Source organism: Ursus americanus, chromosome 3 (genome assembly GCF_024610735.1).
Source record: "Ursus americanus isolate L20-20 chromosome 3, mUrsAme1.1.p, whole genome shotgun sequence".
NCBI lineage: Eukaryota > Metazoa > Chordata > Mammalia > Carnivora > Ursidae > Ursus > Ursus americanus.
Window position 1 is genome coordinate 83,479,991 of NC_142129.1, and position 20,882 is coordinate 83,500,872.

At 39.3% G+C, this 20,882-nt stretch overlaps 1 protein-coding gene across 2 annotated transcripts in view; it reads right to left on the minus strand.

Moving 5' to 3' along the window:
• The window catches only part of RELN (reelin), a 482,353-nt gene that overhangs the window by 273,537 nt on the left and 187,934 nt on the right, over positions 1-20,882 (minus strand). For both annotated transcript variants that reach the window (XM_087861166.1, XM_087861167.1), the window contains exon 4: positions 8,655-8,725. In XM_087861166.1, the coding sequence (XP_087717292.1) occupies positions 8,655-8,725 (71 nt within the window). The remainder of the gene's footprint in view (positions 1-8,654; positions 8,726-20,882) is intronic.

The following is a 20,882-nucleotide window of genomic DNA, read 5'->3' on the forward strand; positions in this document are numbered from 1 at the left end:
AACACATTGCTCAGGGGAAGGGGAGGTACTTCCCCAGATTTGGGGAAAAGTCAAGTTCGGTTTAGAATATATTGAGTTCAAGGTACCTAAATGGCATCCAAATATAACTGCCTAGTAATAATAACGATAGTCAACATTCAGTGAGTATTCAGGTGCTAGCCACCATCCGCACATCACTTTTGCATTTAATCCTCACAACTTGACCATGTTCCTTCTGGGTACAGAATATTGTGCCAGGCACTTGGGAATGGTATGGGACACAGCACAGTATGTATTAATTAATATTAATGAATTCCAACTCTTAAAAACCTGATTATGAAAATCTGTATTAATGATTACGTTAAACAACTGAACCTTTGAATGTAAAAATACGGTTGGATTAATAGGTTGCGTGAATAGGATTTTGCAACCCAAAATAAAATTATAATTTAAGGTGTGTTCAGCACAGCTTTGCTCCCTTCCCCTAAGTAATTATAAAGATCCCAAACCTAGGCTTTTTCTCCTTCAAAATAGGGGGAATCCAGCAGATTATATAGCAACTTGAGTAGAAAGTGTACTTCTCTGGATCCAAAAGAACTCAATGTCAAATTCTTCTCGGGCATAAATCTTGGTGTTTTGACTTTGGACTAGATAAAGCTGTCAAGTGGGAATGTATATAACCCTGAGAACTAAAAAGAAGGCTGTTTAAATCTAGGTTCAATCATCTTGGGATAAACAGCACCAGTTCAAAGCACCATGCTTTAGGAAATTAAAAACGTAGTCAGACATACCTAAGGCCAGTAGCAAGAAATTTTACTATGGCCCCATGAGTCAGCTCTTCGATGTTCCTTTAAATCTCATCTGTCCTCAGGATCGCTTAGGAACACTTTTTGCCCGCCCCAGCCCTAGGAGGGTTTCAGTTCCTCCCCCTGTCCAGTAGTTTTTGACACCTTGAAGCAAGATTAAGAGTTCCTGGATGGTTTTACCAAAGTCTCCTAATTCAGCTCTCTTCGTTTGTCAATTACAAAGGCAGGGATGTCAGGAAAAAGCAGCTATAACAGGTGAACGGAAATGTAAGCTCTAGAATAGCCATGGGAAAAACACGTCTTTGAAAAGCAAAAATTTTAACACTGGGCAAATTCAAATGGGATGCATCATTATTTTTCACTTTAACTATTACAGTAGATACAGTAAAACTCAATTCTATTAGTTGATTCTGACTTGCATAGTGTGATTAATTGAAAAAAAACCCTTGCATTTCAGGGTATTGGAAAAACATTTAATAATATAAGCTACTGAATGAACAAGAATAGGAAAGAGAAGATTTTGATAGATCTGATGTAAAATTCATACAGTATTTGGATATAAAAGGTATTCTTTTTTTCCAACTTTATTGAGGTGTAACTGACAAAAATTGTATATATTTAAGGTATACAACGTGATGTTTTGATATATGTATACACTGTGAAATAATCACCACTATCAAGCCAGTTACCATATCCATCACCTTAAAAGGTATTCTTAATGTGCTGAAAAATACCTAGGGAGATTAAGTCCCTCCTTCACTTTATGGACTCTCTTACTGAACTTTTTAACTTCCTCCATCTCACAGTTTAAATAAATGTTCCTCAGTCCTTATTACAAAGAATCTAAAAATTCCGGAGTGCGGGCTCTGAATGGAGTAAATACACTGCCCACCACCATGGTCCAGCAGCCCTTAGAACGTACTGCCGCTCCGTCTACCATACCGTTCGGAGAGTGATGAACAGCAAAGCAATTGCTGAGCACGGCGGAAAGCAGCCAAGGTTTTTGACTCCAACTATAAGCCTGACCCTCTTCCCTGACATAAAACATTTGCCTTTGGTTATAGCCACTTCCAACAACCCAACAACAGAGAATTCCAGCATGGTTTATAAATGGCATGCACCCTTTGGGGGCACTACAGGGCATGACTGCTGTCGGCCGTTAAGCTTGCCATCTGGCCTTGCTAAATAATGTGTGTGTTTGAAGGGTGTATGCCAAGAAGCTCACAGCCCAACGAATATACACACGCGCCATGATTCCCCCGCCCAGCCCCCACCAGCACGTGTGCACACTGCGGGACCAGCAGCAGCCATGCTGAGAACACTCACATCAGCTTCACACTTGCCACCTCTGTCTTGTAAGGGAAGGGCTTCAGAAAGTGTGTATTGTATTCTCTCCTAGGTGCTCAGGGGATGGAGGCAATGGCGATGATTCTTTTGTTGAAGCTGGGATTCCTGAGGATTCTTAATGTCTACTTTTTAAATTTTAAGAATCTACTTTGTATAATGGAACCAACACTGGACGGTGAGCCCTGAGATTTGGTTTCTAGTCCTCCTATATATGTGCAGCATATATTTTGTCAAGTTAACTTTCTTGGTTTTGTTGCTAATCTCCAGATGCGGAATTTACAGTCCCAGGATCAGAGCATAAATTCAAATATGTCCTCATCCCCAGCCTATACATTAACCACACTCATCTTAATATTTTCTTTAAAAAAAAAAGATTTTATTTATTTCAGGCAGAGTGAGAGCAAGCACAAACAGGGGAGAGGGGCAGAGGGAGAAGCAGACTCCCCAATGAACAGAAAGCGTGATGCAGGGCTCAATATCAGGACCCTGAGATCCTGACTTGAGCTGAAGGCAGACGCTTAACCGACTGAGCCACCCAGGCGCCCCTCATCTCAACATTTTCAACAGGACTCTTTTTAGGTGATTCTGAGGGCTATGACCTAAATCCACAATTTCACCACACTGATCTACTTGCTCAGGCTTTTGATTTCACATGGGCTGACCATGAATAAAACCTTGCTCCAGCAAGATCCCTCCCCCTTTATCATTCACTGAGTCTGTATTTTGTGTCCAGGCTCTGAAAGTAAGGTTACACAGAGCTTGGGTCCAGACCTACTTCTCTATGATTGCAACGTCTTCACAAAGTCTAAATTCAAAAGTAAATGCCCACTAGCACTCTCTCCTTGGCCTCAAGAAAGGAAAAGCAGCCCCTGCCATCGAGGAGCTGGTAGCACTCGCAGCTGAGCCTTGCTGTTCTCCCAGTGAACAGAAATGATTTCACAGAACTTCAACTGCAGACAAAGCCACTCTGGGATTGTGATGGGTTAAGACTGAAACAGGGGCGCTTCATAAATGTGCCAGAACACAGACCCAACCAGAACACTGTCCAACTCACAGTACACAAAGCCTCCCCTTCTCCTGGCTAATAGTGGTGACTGTACTGTCTTTTCGCCAAGTATAGCTCACCCTCACTCTAGTCTGCCTCCCCTACCGATAGGATTTATTGAGATCCCTAACCAGAATTACTGGTTACAGCATCCAATTTAGAGCGAAGCCCCACTTCCACAAACCTGAGCCAAAATCATGAAATACAGGCCCAAATCTCATAACAGTTCTTTTTGTAACATCCTCTTATTGAGCTGTCCCATGGTTGGATGGCATACCTTCTCCACACTGGAACTAGCACTACCCCAGCCTCTCAACGACAGGGGTGCTCCTGGTGGTCTTTGGCTGCAAGGCACTGGATGCTTATAAATATGTTCTGGTTCTGTCAGGGGGTGTGGGAGGGAAAGAGAGCGTCCCCATTCTTCCGTTGAGTCTGCTTTCCGCTCTGCTTGCCCTATCTCTCTCCTTCCCTTTAATCCTCGGTTTTTTTCAAAGCCTCAACTTTAAACATTGCCTCACATTTACTTCTCAACTCAGTAATCTTTCTTCCCTTGACTGTCTGTCTACAGAGCCTGGGCAAGAGCTTTCCACACTACAAGGCAGCTTCAGGTGGTCCAGCCTCTCCTGAGACCATCCTCATTTAGAGTCAAATCACCAATGACCTTTTACGTACAAAATCTTAAAGCCTTTTTTCATACTTCGTCCTCTCCGTCCTCTCAGAAGCCTTTGTCCCTGTCGAACACCTCTACCACATTGAGATGTCTTCTCGAGTCTCCCAGTCTCCCAAGAATTCCTTTTTCTTCCTGCTCGTGTGCCATCACAGCCTTCCACACTGGGAACCTTCCTCCCTTCTCCTGGGGAGCCCCCTGGATGAGCACGATCCCTCCTCAAAACCAACATGCTGATCGTTCTCAGATCTGCCTCTCTTCCCAGCAGGCTATTGGAGAGCCCTGCAGGGTGGAAGGCAACTTCCTCAGGGACAATGTGTTGAAGTCCAGTCTGTTATGTTCTCTTTCAAACACCTCTCAGGTTTCTTCATTTCTTCTCTCAGTCCCTGGCATCACTGGCCACTGAGTCACCCAGGCCAGAAACCACAGAATCACTCTGGACCCTCTTCCTGCCTTCACTCCCTACGACGATCACATCTTCTCTTACGTCTCTCTATCATATCCCCTTCTTTCTAGTCTCCAAGACCCCAATTTTTTTTAAAAAGATTTTACTTATTTATTTGACAGAGAGCGAGAACACAAGCAGGGGGAGCAGCAGAGGGAGAGGGAGAAACAGGCTGCCTCCTGAGCATGACCTGAGCTGAAGGCAGATACTTAACCGACTGAGCCACCCAGGTGCCCCACCAAGACCCAATTTTCATTTAGCTTAAAATTTAGCTCTCACCCTGGTGATACAGCATCCTGCTACTGTGTTTAGCTTCCTCCGACTCCTGATCTCTGCAACCCATTCCACCCCCATCCCCAGTTTTCTTTCAAAAACACAGATTGCTCACGTCACCCTCCTGTTTTCCACTTGCACACAGAACAACGTTTAAACTTCGGAGCAAACAGAGAGCCCTTTACAACCTGCTCCACTTACCTTCCCAGCTTAGCTGTAATGACCTGCCGGGTAGCTTCCTCTTTCCCACATCTATCAGACTAGTTGGATTCAATTGTTCATTCACTCATTCAATAAACGTTTACTGGGTGCACACAGACATTGTGTGAGGCTTCGGTGATTTGGAAATAAAAAGCACAGTTCCTGTCCTCAAGGAGCTTGTATCTAATGGCAGACAAGGCACCTGTGATAATGTTCTTATTACAATCTGCAGTAAATGGTTGTTAAGTTAAATGAGCGCGTGCTGAAGTGTGTGTTTCATTTGAAAGGCAGTGTAATGTGATGGTTAATATCATGGGCTACTGGCCAAACTGCCTGAGCTCCCCTCCCAGCTCTGACAATTTCTAGCTGTGCGACCTTAGGCAAGTTATTCTTGCTGTGTCTTTGTTTCACCATCCTTAAAGTGGAGATCGTAAGAGTTCCTTCTTCAGAGAGTTGCTGGAAAGATTAAATGAAGTCATGGTTGTAGAATGAATGGGTAGAGTGCAGTCGGAATATAACAGTGCTGACAGTGTTTTCATTTGATTATTATTGTGCCTTGAGAGGTATGTCCAGGGATTATGTGACCATGTATGAGAGTCCAAGATTAACTTGAGGAGGAGCTTGAGGGAGATCACAGATTTTTTTTTTTCTTTTTTTTCAGGAAGAGGCAATACCTAAGCAGGGTCTGAAAGCCTGAGTGAGCCAGACATGACATGACATATAAAAGTAGTCCAGCCCAAGCAAACGGGGGGAAGGGGAGGCATAATGTATAAATCATACAAGGGTGATGGAATGAGGTGCATTCTGGGAATTTTAAAGTAGAAATGATAGGATGAAAAGAAATGAAGTGCGGTGGGGAGCCTGGGTGATTCAGTGGGTTAAACGTCTGATTCTTGGTTTCGGCTCAGGTCATGATTGTGTGGTCATGGGTTTGAGCCCTGTGTCGGCCTCTGCGCTCAGCATGAAGTCTGTTTCAGATTCTCTCTCCCTCTCCCTCCCACTCTTTCTCTCTCTCTCAAATAAATACATAAAATATTTTTTAAAAAGGTAATGAGGTGGGGGGCAAATTGAAGCCAGGTTGTAAGGGATTTTTCTTTGTATGATGCTGTGATTAGCGGTAATGATTTTTACCTTGAAGATGAACTACTACCTCCAATGGAGATATTGAAGGGTTTTAAGCAGGGACACGATAGAATCACGTTTTCATTTTAGAAAGCTCATTATTGCAGCCCTCATTAGGGTGCCAGTAAGTGGGAGCAGGGAATTCCAAGAGGTGACTATTAAGCAAAGTCGGAAGGGGATGATGGGTGTGGGGTGTGATCCAAGGTGGCTCAGTAGAAATGGGAAGGAGATAGATGGAATTCCTCTGCTTTTTTTCTTGAACTGCTGCTGACCCTTCAGGCCTTGCTCCCTAGGGAGCCTTTCCTAAAGCCCTCACCCCTCCCTCCCCACCCCCGGGGCAAATGTAGCTGATCTGCCATTTATATCCCAGCCCTTGAGAACAGGAAATGGGTCTTTCTTTACTTTTATAGCTATATTTAGCCCTGTGAGCTAAGACAGCGTCTTGTAGGTGTTAGATACGTGTTTGCGGAATAAAATCCTTCAACGAATGTCTTTTAAGGAAAAAGATCAAAATGACAGACTATCTCAGACTAGTGTGTTTTCTGATCTTTTTACTTTTTCGATATGCTTAGCCACTAATACAGTCTTATAATAATAGCTGTCCTCAAGCTCCACAGAACAAAATTTGGTTTGTTTAAATTATTTAATTTCATTAAAATCAACAAACCTATTGAGTTGTAATTGAAAGGCACTGTGCTTTGGTATATACTGATTGCCATTTTTTTCTCTCTTATAAATACATGAATTATTCTCTACCCAATGTATAGGAAATAATAACATTTTAAATTTATGTTATTTTCTTTAAGGAGATAATTAATGTTTTAATTAAAAGTAGATAGGTCCAAAATAGATCTATGGTTTATAGCACCAATTATTCCCCTTATCATTCCTGACAGCAGGAAGCCATCACTCTTGTTAGTATTCTTTCCACCCTATCTTGGATGGATTGATATGATTTCAATTGATTAGGTGCTGTTGAAAAGCTCAGTGTTTTCCTTTGGTCCTGGGCTGAACAGCATTTTTAATAACACGCACTTCTACCATTGTGTAAATCATATTCGTGTGCAATTCGACTACGTAAGGCTTTTTTTTTTTTTTTAAACCCACTGGTTGAGAATTTTTTCCTACTGGTTTTTCTTGGCTTTTTCTTTTCATTTTAAATGAACCCAATTCCAACAATTCATTTACAATAGAAAAGACTCAAACATCCAACACTTAAAAGGGATCAGCTTTTAAACAATGTTAACTGTTAATAAAATTAGACATATCTTTTTCTGACAGCATGCATTTTTCAGAACATTAATATTCACTATGTTATACAGTGTTCTATATTTTCAGTATTGTGAACATTCTCAGTCTGAAAAAATAGTTACATTGTGACAGGTTTTTTGAGGTTACTACAAAGGCTAGCGCATTTTTGCATCCACAAAAGTCACAGTAAAAATCTGCTCAAACCAAGAACACTGATAATATATTTGAAACTATAATTAGAATGGGGTTTTCTGATTCAAGAGCTATATATGTAAGCAATCAGAAGTTTGCCAGTAATAACCATGCAGTATCACATTACTTAGATAAAGCCATACTGAGGATGTATATATTACTATGAATAATAAATGGTATTTTCTTAGGCCTTTCAAAAACCAATATAGTTTTTCCTCATTTCTTTCCTAAGCCCATTAGATTCTCTTTAACAGAAATAAGATTAGTAGAAATTTCCTTCAAATTCAAAAATGTAATTCTTAACAAATTTCCAAAAAATATCGCTGTGTAAATAAAAATTGATACTATGCCTATAATGATGGTGAAAATGGCATGACATTAACAACGACTGGCTTCAAATGTATTCACTGCCAAATGCTTAAATCAATGAATAGATGTATGGCTGAGAAAAACGTGTATTCAATCTATCAGCATTTTTTGAATGGTCATATGCCAGGTTCTGGGGAACCAAAGAACTCTAAAGGCATAGTTCTATGCTTGAGAAGCTCAGTCCCTGACAGGTAGCATTCATTTCTTTTCAGAGGAAAATTCTATGTGAAGTGGTAAGAGCTACAGTGAAGACGCGAACGAAGTCAGGTAGAAGCTTAAGAAGTAGAGTGAACAAATTTGTGTTGGGGCATGGATCCTGTTTTCCACCTTTTCATGGTGTGTGTGCATATGTGTGTACGTGTGTGCACGTGTGTGTATATGCATCTGTGAGTCTGGTACAGGTGAAAATAGGATGTGTATGAGGCACTCACAAAGCAGAAGTCATTTAATGTGACTACTTAATGTCCAATTAATGTATCTAAAATGATATAATATCTATCCACAAATCTGAAATTAATGGTGCACACAGTTGAAACAAGAACATAAATCCTGAGCACAAGATCATGTTTAAAAGCAATAAATAGAAACATTTTCAACGAAGTTGGCAAGAAATTTAAGTGGTAAATTAAGCAGATATGTTTTTGTAGAATTCTAAAACTACTAAGATTTATATTTCCAGGACAACTAAATGTAATTAGTTAGAGAAAAAAATAGGAAAAGTAGATAAATTCTCTCTTGGTTTGCTTTGCTCACACTTAGTATTTTCAGAAGTCTACAGATCTTTATCAATAATTACTAAATACATAATTCTTAGGGATATGAAGGGATCAATAATTCCATTTTTAAAGCATTGTGATCAAGTAAGAGTAATGAAAAACTTACTCAGTACATAGAACATCGGGCCAGCATGAATAGCTTAGACACAGCCAACATAGAGGAGTCAGAGATCATTCTTACCTCCTTGTTCACACAGCTGCTGGGCTAAAGCATCTTTGAAAATAATCTGGCCCCTGTGTGTCGCCGTAGCCCTGAAAATGAATAGGAAAGGTTAATCTAAATCTTGTAATAAGTTTGGTGATAATTTAATGTCTTTTTAAAGCTCTTTGAAAAACCTCATTTTTACATGTTATTGTGTAGATACGATCTTTTAAAAAATGAGTGCATTTGAACAGTCACACAAATGAACAAGAGTCAAGGCTTAGACCAAGGCCCCTGGGTTGAGAATTATCTTCCGGTTTTCCTTTGTAAAGATATGGTAACATTTGTGGGCTTATTCCGAAAACAGTAGATGTGAGCAAATCCTGGATTGAAGAAAAACTATGGAAAGGATGCTTATTAAAATTTCTTCCTCGGAAGACTGGTATAAAATGTTTTGTGAAGCAATAATGATATTAAGCACTGGAGAAAGATGCTCCAAATGTATTTTTCTGAAATCAACAGTCACCATAACACATAGAGAGTTTAGACAGAGAATTATATTTTTTCAAGAAGTACTTTTTTAAAAATAGGGCTATTCAGAGCTTTCATAATTATAAAATCTGTCATAATAAAAAACACCTTCTCTCCCTACAGAGTCTAACTCACCGTTTGAAGTAGATGTGCATCTTTCACCTTCTCTAATCAGAGCTGTGCACATTTATTGGTGAAAAAATAACACCCTTGCAGCAGATGTGTTATTCAATGGCTATAATAGGAGCTGTTTTATTAAAGGAAGACTTATTTATGCCTCATATTTGAGGTATGTTTCCTTAAAAAGAGCTTTTCTGGCACGAAATGTATTGTTTGAACAAATTTAAAACAGAAAATCACGCCTCTTTAAGAAAATTGATTTTAGAAAATAAGCCGTACACAAATCTTTTTAATAACTAAAAAATATTAACCTTAAATCTCAACTTTAGTTCTACCGAAACCACCTGAGGACAAAAATAATTTGATTCAGCTATAGTTTACTGAAGATGGATTACGTACAAGGCACTGTGCTAGGTCACCAGAGGGCAAAGTTCGGCCTCTGCATTTTTCCCCCTTCATTTGTGTGTCTCTCAGTCAACATTTCATGGGGCCCGCAGGACCTTTGTGGGGCCCGCAGGACCTCCTGGCTCCCAACATTTCCCACTTTGGTCTCTATGTGGATGTACCTTCCTTCTTTGTGCTGCAGACCTTTCCAATTTCTATTCCCCATCGAATTGTTACAATCGTTAGTGTCACCTGCCACGACCCAACTTTTCAAACGTAATCTGACAAACTAAGCCACACTGAAGTGTTAATGGGTGATGTTGCTCCAAGCTAACGTATTTCAGCAGTGAGACAGAAAATATTACACTTTAACACACACACACACACACACACACACACACACACACACACACACAGGCACAATAGTGAGAGCTTTGAATGGTGGACGGGAGACAGAATCGGAGAGAAGAGTCACTGGGCAGTCTTCATCTCACACTACATGTGATGTTTGTAAGGTAATCTGCCCTTGTTGTTGCATAATCATTATCGAAATTACTCATAAACAGACGTTACCACACTATATGTTCACCTATGTTTATAGGTTTTTCTTTGCTTTTAGCAAGCTGAAAATGCGGAGGACTAAACATAGGGCCAATTCAAGCCCGGGGCCTATGGACTCCATAATCAATTACAGGTGTTATGCCCAGAGGGGACATGGAAACTTGATTTACCTAAATACATTTCATTGTCAAATCTCAATCAAGTCAAGAGCTTCTGAGTTCACACACCTCTAGCAGCAACACAACAATCGTAAGTGGAAAATTTTAATTTGACATTTGCTTTGGAAGGAACATACTTTCTGAAATCATTAACCACCAAGAAAAGTCCCACAATGCACAGTGTTTAGTTGCTCACTGTAGTTGTCTTCTGATTGTGAGTATAAAATATCCTCATTGTAATATTTCTCACTGATCCACAAACTTAGTTATCATCGTGCCAGTCTACATTTCAATGAACACAATGAGGCCAAAGTATCTAGCTGAAACTCAGGCAACAGAAGTTTTGCCTTTTCCCTGGATAGCAGAGATCCTGAAAGAGCCCGGTCACTGCACAGCACCTTGGGAATAGTCCACACTGCTTTCCCCATTACTCAGTTTCCTCAGCTTTACTACTTGTTGCTTTCATTCACGTTCTTATTTCTGCTACTCTGGTTCAATGAGGGTCTAGGGAATAATTGAAACTGAAGGCACTTTTATCATCTAGTCAAAATTTCTTTAGCAGTGGTACTCATTCTTCAAACAAATGTATGAAATCTCAGTATATTTCTCTCTTCCTAGCTTTTGAAGCCCTTGGGCTCCCTTTGCTCACACAGCATGCTCCTCGCCACCCATTCCCCAAAACTTCCTGGAACACCTCTCAGGAACTCTCAGGGCCTAAAGTGGCAGAGTTTGAAAACTACTGAACTAATCTAGCTCTTTACAGCGCACGGATCAAAGAACCGGCACCAGTGAGAACACGATGAAGGGTACACAGCCTGGTAGGGGCAGACAGGACCTGATTCAAGGTCTTGATTCCAGGCCGTGGATTCTTTCCAAGCTTTCAAAACGTGCTCCACAGTGGTGCCTCGGGCGTCTCTGTCGGAGTCCGAGGGAGCGGGAGCAGGGGGTGGCCCAGACACCACCACTTCGAACCAGAGCACCTGTACTTTAAGTGTTCTAAAGTATTCAATGTTGTTTGAAGGAAGGGCTCAGCAATTAGAAACTGGCTTGAGAGGCACACCACGTGCCCAATGTTATTATCTGAAGTTCTTTGCTTGGGAAAAGTCAAAGTAGTAATAATAATAATGTGACTGGTATATATTTACATATATAAACCATTTATATATGTTTTACATGCATGTATATACAGACATATATTAATATATGCATTTAAATACACACATATATGTATCTACACACATATATATATACCATGTATACATACACACATATATAGTTGTTTATTATTATTATTATTAACACCTATTAAGAAATGAAATCTACTCTTTGCTAGGTACTATTGTAAGGGCTCTAAATACATTAGTTTGATTAATCTTGACAACAACTCTACAAAGTAGAGACTATTATTCCCATTTTTCTGGGACACAGAATTATTGTGTGATTTGCCTAATGTCACATAACTGATTAAACTCAGGCAGTCTGAGTGTAGGGTCCTTGCTTTTATTTTTTTAATTTATTTTTTAATATTTTTTTATTATGTTAGTCACCATACAGTACATCCCCGGTTTCTGATGTAAAGTTCAATGATTCATTAGTTGCGCATAACACCCAGTGCACCATGCAATACGTACCCTCCTTACTACCCATCACCAGCCTATCCCATTCCCCCACCCCCTTCCCCTCTGAAGCCCTCAATTTGTTTCTCAGAGTCCATAGTCTCTCATGCTTCACTCCCCCTTCTGATTACCCCCCCTTTCTTTAAGTGAAATAAGTCAAGCAGAGAAAGACAATTATCATATGATTTCTCTCATCTATGGAACATAAGAACTAGGAAGATTGGTAGGGGAAGAAAGGGGTCCTTGCTTTTAACCATTACATTAAATTGTCATTGATCTGGTTCAAAGATTTGAAGGTAGCTTTCACTCTCTGTTCAGAGGGAAAGCCTCCTTTGAGGGCCTGATCCTAACATTCATGTGGCCTATGGCTTGTGCTCTCCACTCCAATCCTTTAGTTCATAGCTAAGCCCTTTTATTTAATCTCCTTTTGGACAAACATCTTTTCTGTTTCCAGTTGGAAATTTGGCCACTTGGCCAGAAACTCCATGGGATTTGCCTTTAAAGATGGCATTTCTCTCTCTTTCTTTTAAATTTTAATTCCAGTATAGTTAACAGGCAATGTTATACTGGTTTCAGGTGTAAAAATTAGCATTTCTCTTGATTGCCTCTCCCACAGTACTCTGTGAGTCCCTTGGCTTCTAATCAACTCACCAGAGTCCCCTTTCAACTCTGAGTCACATTTCCTCCAACAGCCCCACAACCCCTCATGTCTGTCCTGATCTCTACCAAAGACAAGAGCACTGGAAGCCAACCTCATCCACACCACTGCCCAAACCCTGGAGGGATACACAGGACACAAACACATGTGGACGACAATTATCATGTGCATTACTTCTTTATAGACCCTTAAACCCCTTAGATAACATGTTAATATAAAGATGCCTAACCCTTTGGTAGGTGTGTACTTAATCATTTTACAGGCCTGCAAACTCACATCTTACTTTAGGGAGAAGAAAGAACAGAACCCAGGTGACCAGCAAGAACGCAAGGTCCACTGCTTTGTACCATGAGATGTTGCTCCACACTCTCAGGGTGCGGCTGATATCAATAATGGCAAGCCTACTCTGAACATATTTAAAACTATGAAATAATTCATGAGTCTGCCTACAGAATTATAGCACTTATTTTAAAAATCTATGACTATCTATATTTACATAATGACAATAAATATAAATATATCTAAATATAATATATAAACATAAATTTATATATTTAAACATAAAAATGTATATATTATATACACTCAAAAATTGCTAAAGCACAGTAACTCACTCAAAAATTGCTCTCCAATTTTTAATACACATTCTATTTTTCTTTTCTTATAAAAATAAACAGGTATGGTAGATGGTAACAGGCCTTATTCATTCTCAGAATTTAGTGTAATTTACAACATTCCTTTGGGGGCATGCCTATCAAATTTGTGGTGCTAATAACTATGCTGGCACTACTTTCACTTAATTTTCCCTAAGGAGCAGTAATTTTTCAGAAGAGGTGAGAAAAATCCTCATTATTCCCTGTCCTGAAGAGTAGACCAAATTTCTCAAACAAGTTTCTAGTAAGTACTTATCTTCTTGGGAGATACAGATATTTCTAGAGCAAGTTTGCCAACAAAAGTCCCTATTAAATAAGTAATTTTAAAATTCTTTTGATCTATAATTTAAGAGCTCTATAGATTCTACCAAATGAAGAAAGTTCATTATGATCACCATATTCGGAGCTTGAAATAGCCATTGTTATGAATCTAAAAGAACATGCCAGATCCTAATTTTAAGTGAACTCCTAGACTGTGTGCCTCAGCCACTTAAGAATTAGTGTATATCTTGATGAAGTCCCAATAGTTCATTTTGAGACTCTTGACTCTGGGAAACAAACTGAGGGTTGTGCAAAGGGAGGTGGGTGGTAGGATGGGGTAACAGAATGATGGGGAATTAAAGAGCGCAGGTGATACGATGAGCACTGGGTGTTATGTTCAACTAATCAATCACTGAACATTATATCAAAAACTAATGATGTACTATACCTTGGCTAACTGAATTAAAAAAAAAAAAAAGAACTAGTGTATATCCAGGGGAGGCACGATGTTGAAGCTCGGTGTGTGGAATCAGAAAGACTCGTGTTTAAACGCAATGAGCTGCCACTTACGTGCTACCTGAATTTGCCTAACTTCTTTGATCACTCTAGGATCCAGATTCCCTACATTAAGATAGGGCTAATAATAACAATTATTATTTAAAGATATTAATATTCACTCTTCAGAAATAGATTTCAAGCTTCTGGAATAGTAGGAATAGTTAATTAAAAAGTAAATATCCCCCATAAGGCACATGTCATAATGACTTCAACATTCGAAGGAATCAAAACTATATACTTTCCAGTTCACAATTCATTTCCAATATGCAATATTGCCATCCAGTTACCAAAAACAGAAGAAAACAGGGGTTTAATATAGTTGTTACAATGCCTACCCAAGGGTATTATTTCTTTTTTTCATGAATCATTGTGCTCACAAATTACTTAAAGAATCATTTTTAAACCTAGGGCAATGTGTTTGACTTCCAGGAGTGGGTTACTTTTCCCACCATTTTCTCCTGCTTTACCAATGACTCCTAGGATGTTACTGTGCCTTGTCCATTCACAGTTGGAAGGTCATTCATTAACCAGCAATCTGGTGTTAACTACCCACCAGGAAATGTTACTAAATACGTGGAACATGGGAAAGGACAGAGGTGGTCTGAATTTGGTAAATGTGACATTCAAAGGAATCAGTTCACTTGAAAAGATTCCTGCCCACTTTTCATCAGCAAATTACTGTACTTGCTAATTAGGTTGTGGACACAGCTTGACCCTTATTAAAATAAGAAAAAAAATACCAAATTCTTAAAACATATAAAAAGGAGTAATGAGTAACTTTAGGGAGAAATTTTTTTATATTAAACTCTCAAATTATGCCAAGGCCATCGCAAAAAGGTGAAAAGTCTGTGTATGTTTTCATAATGCTGTTGCTTTTCAAAGTTTTACTGCTCTTTTTTATTTATTTGTATTTTTTAAGACTTTTTTAAAGACTTATTTATTTATTTGAGAGAGAGAGTGCACAGGTATGTGGATGAATGGGGGGGAGGGGCAGAGGGAGAGAATCTTCAAGTAGACCCCCTGCTGAGCCCAGAGCCAGCCGCAGGGCTGGATCCCACAAACCATGAGATCATGAGCTGAGCCAAAACCAAGAGTCAGATGCTCAACTGACTGAGCCACCCACATGCCCCTGCTCTCTTTACTATCATTACACCTTTTATTCCTAAGCCATACCATTTTTTCCAACTGTCAGATGTATAAATATTTCCTTCCCCTTAAAACAAGTTTCAGCATTAATGTTCACTATCCAGTAATCACAAGGTCTGTGTGTTCTTAAAGACCACCAAACTCTTAACCATCAAATTTATTACTATTAACTCTCAAATTTACCCTTCTTCTCCATCTCCACAGCCACTGTTTTAATTCAGGATTTAATAATTTGTCATCTGGTAAACTGCAATACTCTCTTGATCAGAATCCCCCTCCAGATTGAACTCCATGCTCATCCAACTTTCACATTGTGTCAGTTTTCTTGCTAAAATTGCTTGAAATCCTTCTGTGGCTCTCTGTCACCTAAAGGATTCTGTCAAATTCCTTAGAATGGCCTAAAATTTCTTCAGGATCTGGTCCCTGCCCACGTGTTCAACCTCATCTTTCACCACACCCTGCAACTGAGTGGTAGAGTAGTTCCCACAGGTTCCAGAATGGAACGCATGACTTCTCTCATGTCCCCAAGATTCTTCATGTTCTGTCCTCTGTGCATGGAAGTCCTTGCCACAACTTTTACTCTTCCTCTAAAATTTACCCAGGAATCAGCCAGTCAGCTATCTTCCCCCAGATGAAACTGACTCCAGAGGAAAAGGAGCTAATGTCACCACAGCCTGAAACTTGCAGACCCCCATGGGGCCCTGCGTGAGCTGTCCTTCCAAGCTCCCTCTAGCTTGGAGCTTATGCTGGTCCTTCCAGAGCCTAGGGAACCTGCTTGTACCTTCATGGCCGTCAGAATGCCTCCTCAGCTACCTGGTGTGTGAGACAATGCAGCCTGGGAAGCAAGAACAACCACCTAAGGCAAGGATGGAATGTACTCCTTGCCCCTGTCTGAACCTGGGGCTGGCACACAGCCTCTTCCCCTAGTGTCCCCATTCCAGACATGTCTAGAAGGTGTTGCCATGGCAGACATCACTAATCAAGCACAGCATTCTTTGTAATGGAACCCAGACACAGCCTACTTCACTACCCACAATCCTAGACTCTAAGCAGCCCCTGTGTTTATTCAGAGTTAGCACATAACATGTAGCCTGCTTAGCATTTCTGGCCTAAGGATACCTCAAGGGTGATGGGACCTGGGCAGAGCCCCAGCACAGACAGCGCACTCAAATGGGAGGACCCCGGTCCATGTGCTGGAGAGCCACGATCTCTTTGGAGACCTACATGTACCTACCTGATGAAGATCAAACTGCATATACTATTGGGAGAAAGTCTCTACTGACCTAGGTACTGAAGAATAACAAAGTCAAAAGAGAAAAACCAAGTGTTGGGTTTGGGGCTGTCACATGTGAACAGAATAAAACAAAAAATAGTTATTAACTAGAAGTCTGAGTGTCATAAAAAAAAGGATACTTTTATCTCTTTAAGGAGAGAAGTCATTGGCCTATAGTTAGACTTCTGGGATGAATTACAAGTACTGATTTAGAAGCATAAAATACTTTTCCAGAAAATTTAGCAGAAAGCATTGAAAAGAAAGTTTATTATTTGTAACAGGAGTTTAATCTCCATTAAAAAGTGAGCAAGGTATCACTGAAAAAGATGCCATGAGTGATCTTCCTTACCCAATTCAGAGACTTTCAGAGGTCTTTGGCATATTGAATTAGTAATGGAAATTTTCCAAAGGATAACTCCAACTTGGAATGTAATTTGAAGGTCCGTGGGGGAAAAAAAAGAAAAGAAAGGAAAGCAAGGAAAAGAAAAAAGAAAATGAAAAAAGAAAAAAGTCTGTGCTCACAAGAAAAAAGCCAGTTTCTGGACAACTATCATTAGATCCAGCCCATGCAGAAAAAATTTCTCCCAAAAGGATATTTATGATATAGATTTTTATACTCTTTGTGTTTATACATAGTAGTTTTTATAAGTATGCATTTGTGTTCTATTGCTATAATTAATTTTGATATTTTAGCGTGTGAAAAGAGATTTCAGGAATGGAAACCCAACTAATAACTTATGAATCTGACTGGAGACAGTTTGACTTGAGACCAGGCCCAAAACCATAACTCCATTTCCTCTTTTCTGAAATGGATCATTTCTCCACAACAATTTTATGTTTGTGATTTCTGGGAGTGTCCAACTATACACGTCAAAAGAAATTCACCAGCTTCCCAGAAGAGATGTGGGTCATGATGTGTGACCACTATTGCCTGCATATGTGGAAATTTGGCAATGCATAGATGGTCTACATTCATCTGGCCATCAAGCTGAAGCTGAAGCAGGGGTCAGAAAACATGATCCAGACATATAGGAATGGCTGCACCAAGGACCAGAAGCTGCTGCTGGAGGTCCAGCAGTACTGCAGGACAGTAAGACCGAGGGTGACATCATCTGCATGCAGCTCCACCAGGCACTACAGGCAGGCCAGCTGGAGAGCCAGACTATCACAGACAAGGCCCAAGGGAGTCCAGACCTGGGGGCCATGGAGCTGCACATTCAGGAGCCGTGGCACCACTTCTGAGTGGAGCACGTTGTGGCCAAGGGTACCAAGAATCACCCATGATACTGTACACATTCAACAAAATGTAGCTGGTACTCTGATTCTTACTTAGTGTTTTCAGTAATTGCTATGTGATACTGCATTGCTATAATCATTTTGGTGAAAAAGCACTGATAGTTGCTTTTTAAAGAGAGGCAAACATTTATCACTGGCAGAGTTTTTATCTTTCTTTGGTTTATAAATCAACAACAAAGTGGATCTAGGGAGGGAAGACACCTTCAAGCAGATGAGATCAAGTTTTGTTTTGTCAATGCGCAAAGGATTGCTCTCATTAACTATTAAAAGAAGCAGAAATGCCACATTTCTCAAGAGTGATCAGAGAATTTTAGAATAAGGGGAGGCTGATTGGACTCATTCATGTACCCAGGCACCAAACATCTGTCCAAAGCTCCCAACTCACATGCCAGGTTTCTAAAACTGAAAAGAGGAGTGCTATATGCCAAGATAAAGGACTTTTTATTGTCTAATTTCTAAATAGCTTCATATGAGCTTTATCAGCAATTTGCCTGGTTCAGAAAACCACAAGTAATAGATCTCTCATTATAAACAACAAAAACCATGTACAACTTTTGTTATTAAAAAGATTGTGTTATCTCTACCTCCACTAAATAATTCAACAAGCCCTTAAGGATTATGAATCTGATGAGGTGCCAAGATATTAGCCTGCTCCAGGTGTTCACATTTCTTAGTCCGGCCCTGTTGACAGAGGATAGGTGCTCAGCAAATGTTTTTTTGGTTAATTTGAACTCTGTCTTCTAAATGAGGCTGTATGAACCCTAGACATAGGGATTTTTATCTATTTTTTTCCTATATTGGTACTCAGCACTTGACATAGAGTAGCCTTGCAGTAACTATTTGTGGAATACGTGAATAACTAGTCTGTGTTATGCTTACTATATAACGTTAAATGCTTCAATAACTAACTGGTAAATTCTCACATAAGAAACACATAAGAAAAAGATGATTAGGTGGTTAATAATAAATGGTCACAATAAACTTTAATATAGGCAAGATTTAGCTCAGAAATCAAATCAGGTAACAGTAAGAACAATAAAAGTAATAAGCCAATGCATTTGATTGACTACTGCAAAATGTTCTCACCATTTAACATCTTTCAGAGTTTTCTTAAACCACTCGTATTCCAGAAATGCCTTCCAAAACCTCGCAATAAAAATAGCTTTCATACCACCTTTTTAAATCACTAAAATTCATCAAAGAAATGTACTCGAGTGGCTCTGCTGTTTTAAACACCTTTTAACTAAGTAAGCCTTGTATTAATTTGCCTCAGAGGTATCCTTAGGCAAGACAAAGACAAAACTGGTAAAACAGTTTATCAATTCCAAAGAACACCTTAGTAAAAATTATGTTATTCACTGGATAATGGATACTGGATAGTGAATTAAAGAGTCTGCATATTTGTGAAAACACTAATGCAAAGTGTTTAGGTGCCACTTCTGAGCAGCCTAATAGAAAGAGTATATGTTTCAGATACAAAAGAAAGGAGGTCGCAAAAAAAAAAAAAAAAAAAAAAAGGATGGAGGTTACATGCTAGGTCTGGCACTCATTCTCTCCATGACTTAGGCCATATCATTGTTTGTCTCATTTTCTTAATCTGTAAAATAACTTGATTGCATTGGGTAACTTCTAACAGTAAATCTGGAATGAGAACAAACATTTTGTGTTTGTACCATAGCTCAATTGTTTATGTTGACCTTAGATAAGTACTTATTTTTCAAAAGAGGACTTTAAAATTTGCACTATTTTCCAGGGCTGTGTTGAAAATAGAGTTCGACTCCATAAAAAGATTGGAAAACAATGCGAAGAATTATAGTGATGATGTTCTAACTGGTCATTTCAGAAAATACTGGCACAAACATGAAAGGGAATTCTAAAAACATCCCTCTACTCTCACCACTTTTATTCAACACAGTACTAGAAGTCCTAGCCACAGGAATCAGACAAGAAAAAGAAATAAGAGGCATTCATACTGGTAAAGAATAAGTTAAACTCTATTTGCAGATGAAATGATACTATTCATAGAAAATCCTAAGGAAACCACCAAAAAAACTAGAAGTAATAAACAAATTCAGTGAAGTGGTCAGATACAAAATTAATACCCAGAAATTGGTAGTGTTTCTGTACACTAATAATGAAGTCATAGAAAGAGAAATTTAAAAAAAAACCCAACACACACATCACTTACAATTGCACCAAAAGTAATAAAATATCTAGGAATAAACTTAATCAAAGAGGTGAAAGACCTATACTCTGAAAACAATAAAACACTGAAGAAAGAAATTAAAGATGACACAAATAAATGGAAAAATATTCCATGCTCATGGATTAGAGAGATCAATATTGTCAAATATCCATATTATCCAAAGCAATCTACAGATTCAATGTAACCTCTATCAAATACCAACAGCATTTTTGGGGGGCACCTGGGTGGCTCAGTCGGTTAAGTGTCTGCCTTTGGCTTGGGTCATGGTCCCAGGGTCCTGGGATTGAGCCCCACATCAGACTCCCTGCTCACTGGGGAGCCTGCCTCACTCTCCTCCCCGCTCATGCTCTCTCTCAAATAAAAACAACAAACAATAACAACAACAACAAAATACCAACAGCATTTTTCACAAAACTAGATCAAATAATACTAAAATTTGTATGGAACCACAAAAGAGCCCAAACAGCCAAAGCAATCTTGAAAAAGAAGAACAAAACTGAAGGTATCACAATCCCAGATTTCAAGATAAATTACAAAGCTGTAGCAATCAAAACAGTATGGTACTAGCACAAAAACAGACACATAGATCAATGGAACAGAATAGAGACCCCAAAATATACCCACATTTACAGGTCAATTAATCTATAGCAAAAGAGTGCTTGCTTTGACAGCACATACACTAATCTATGTCAAAGAAGGCAAGAATACACAATGAGGAAAAGACAGTCTTTTCAATAAATGGTACTGGAAAAACTGGACAGATAGTTACATACAAAGGAATGAAGCTATACTACTTTCTAACACCATACACAAAAATAACCAAAATGGATTAAAGACCTAAACACG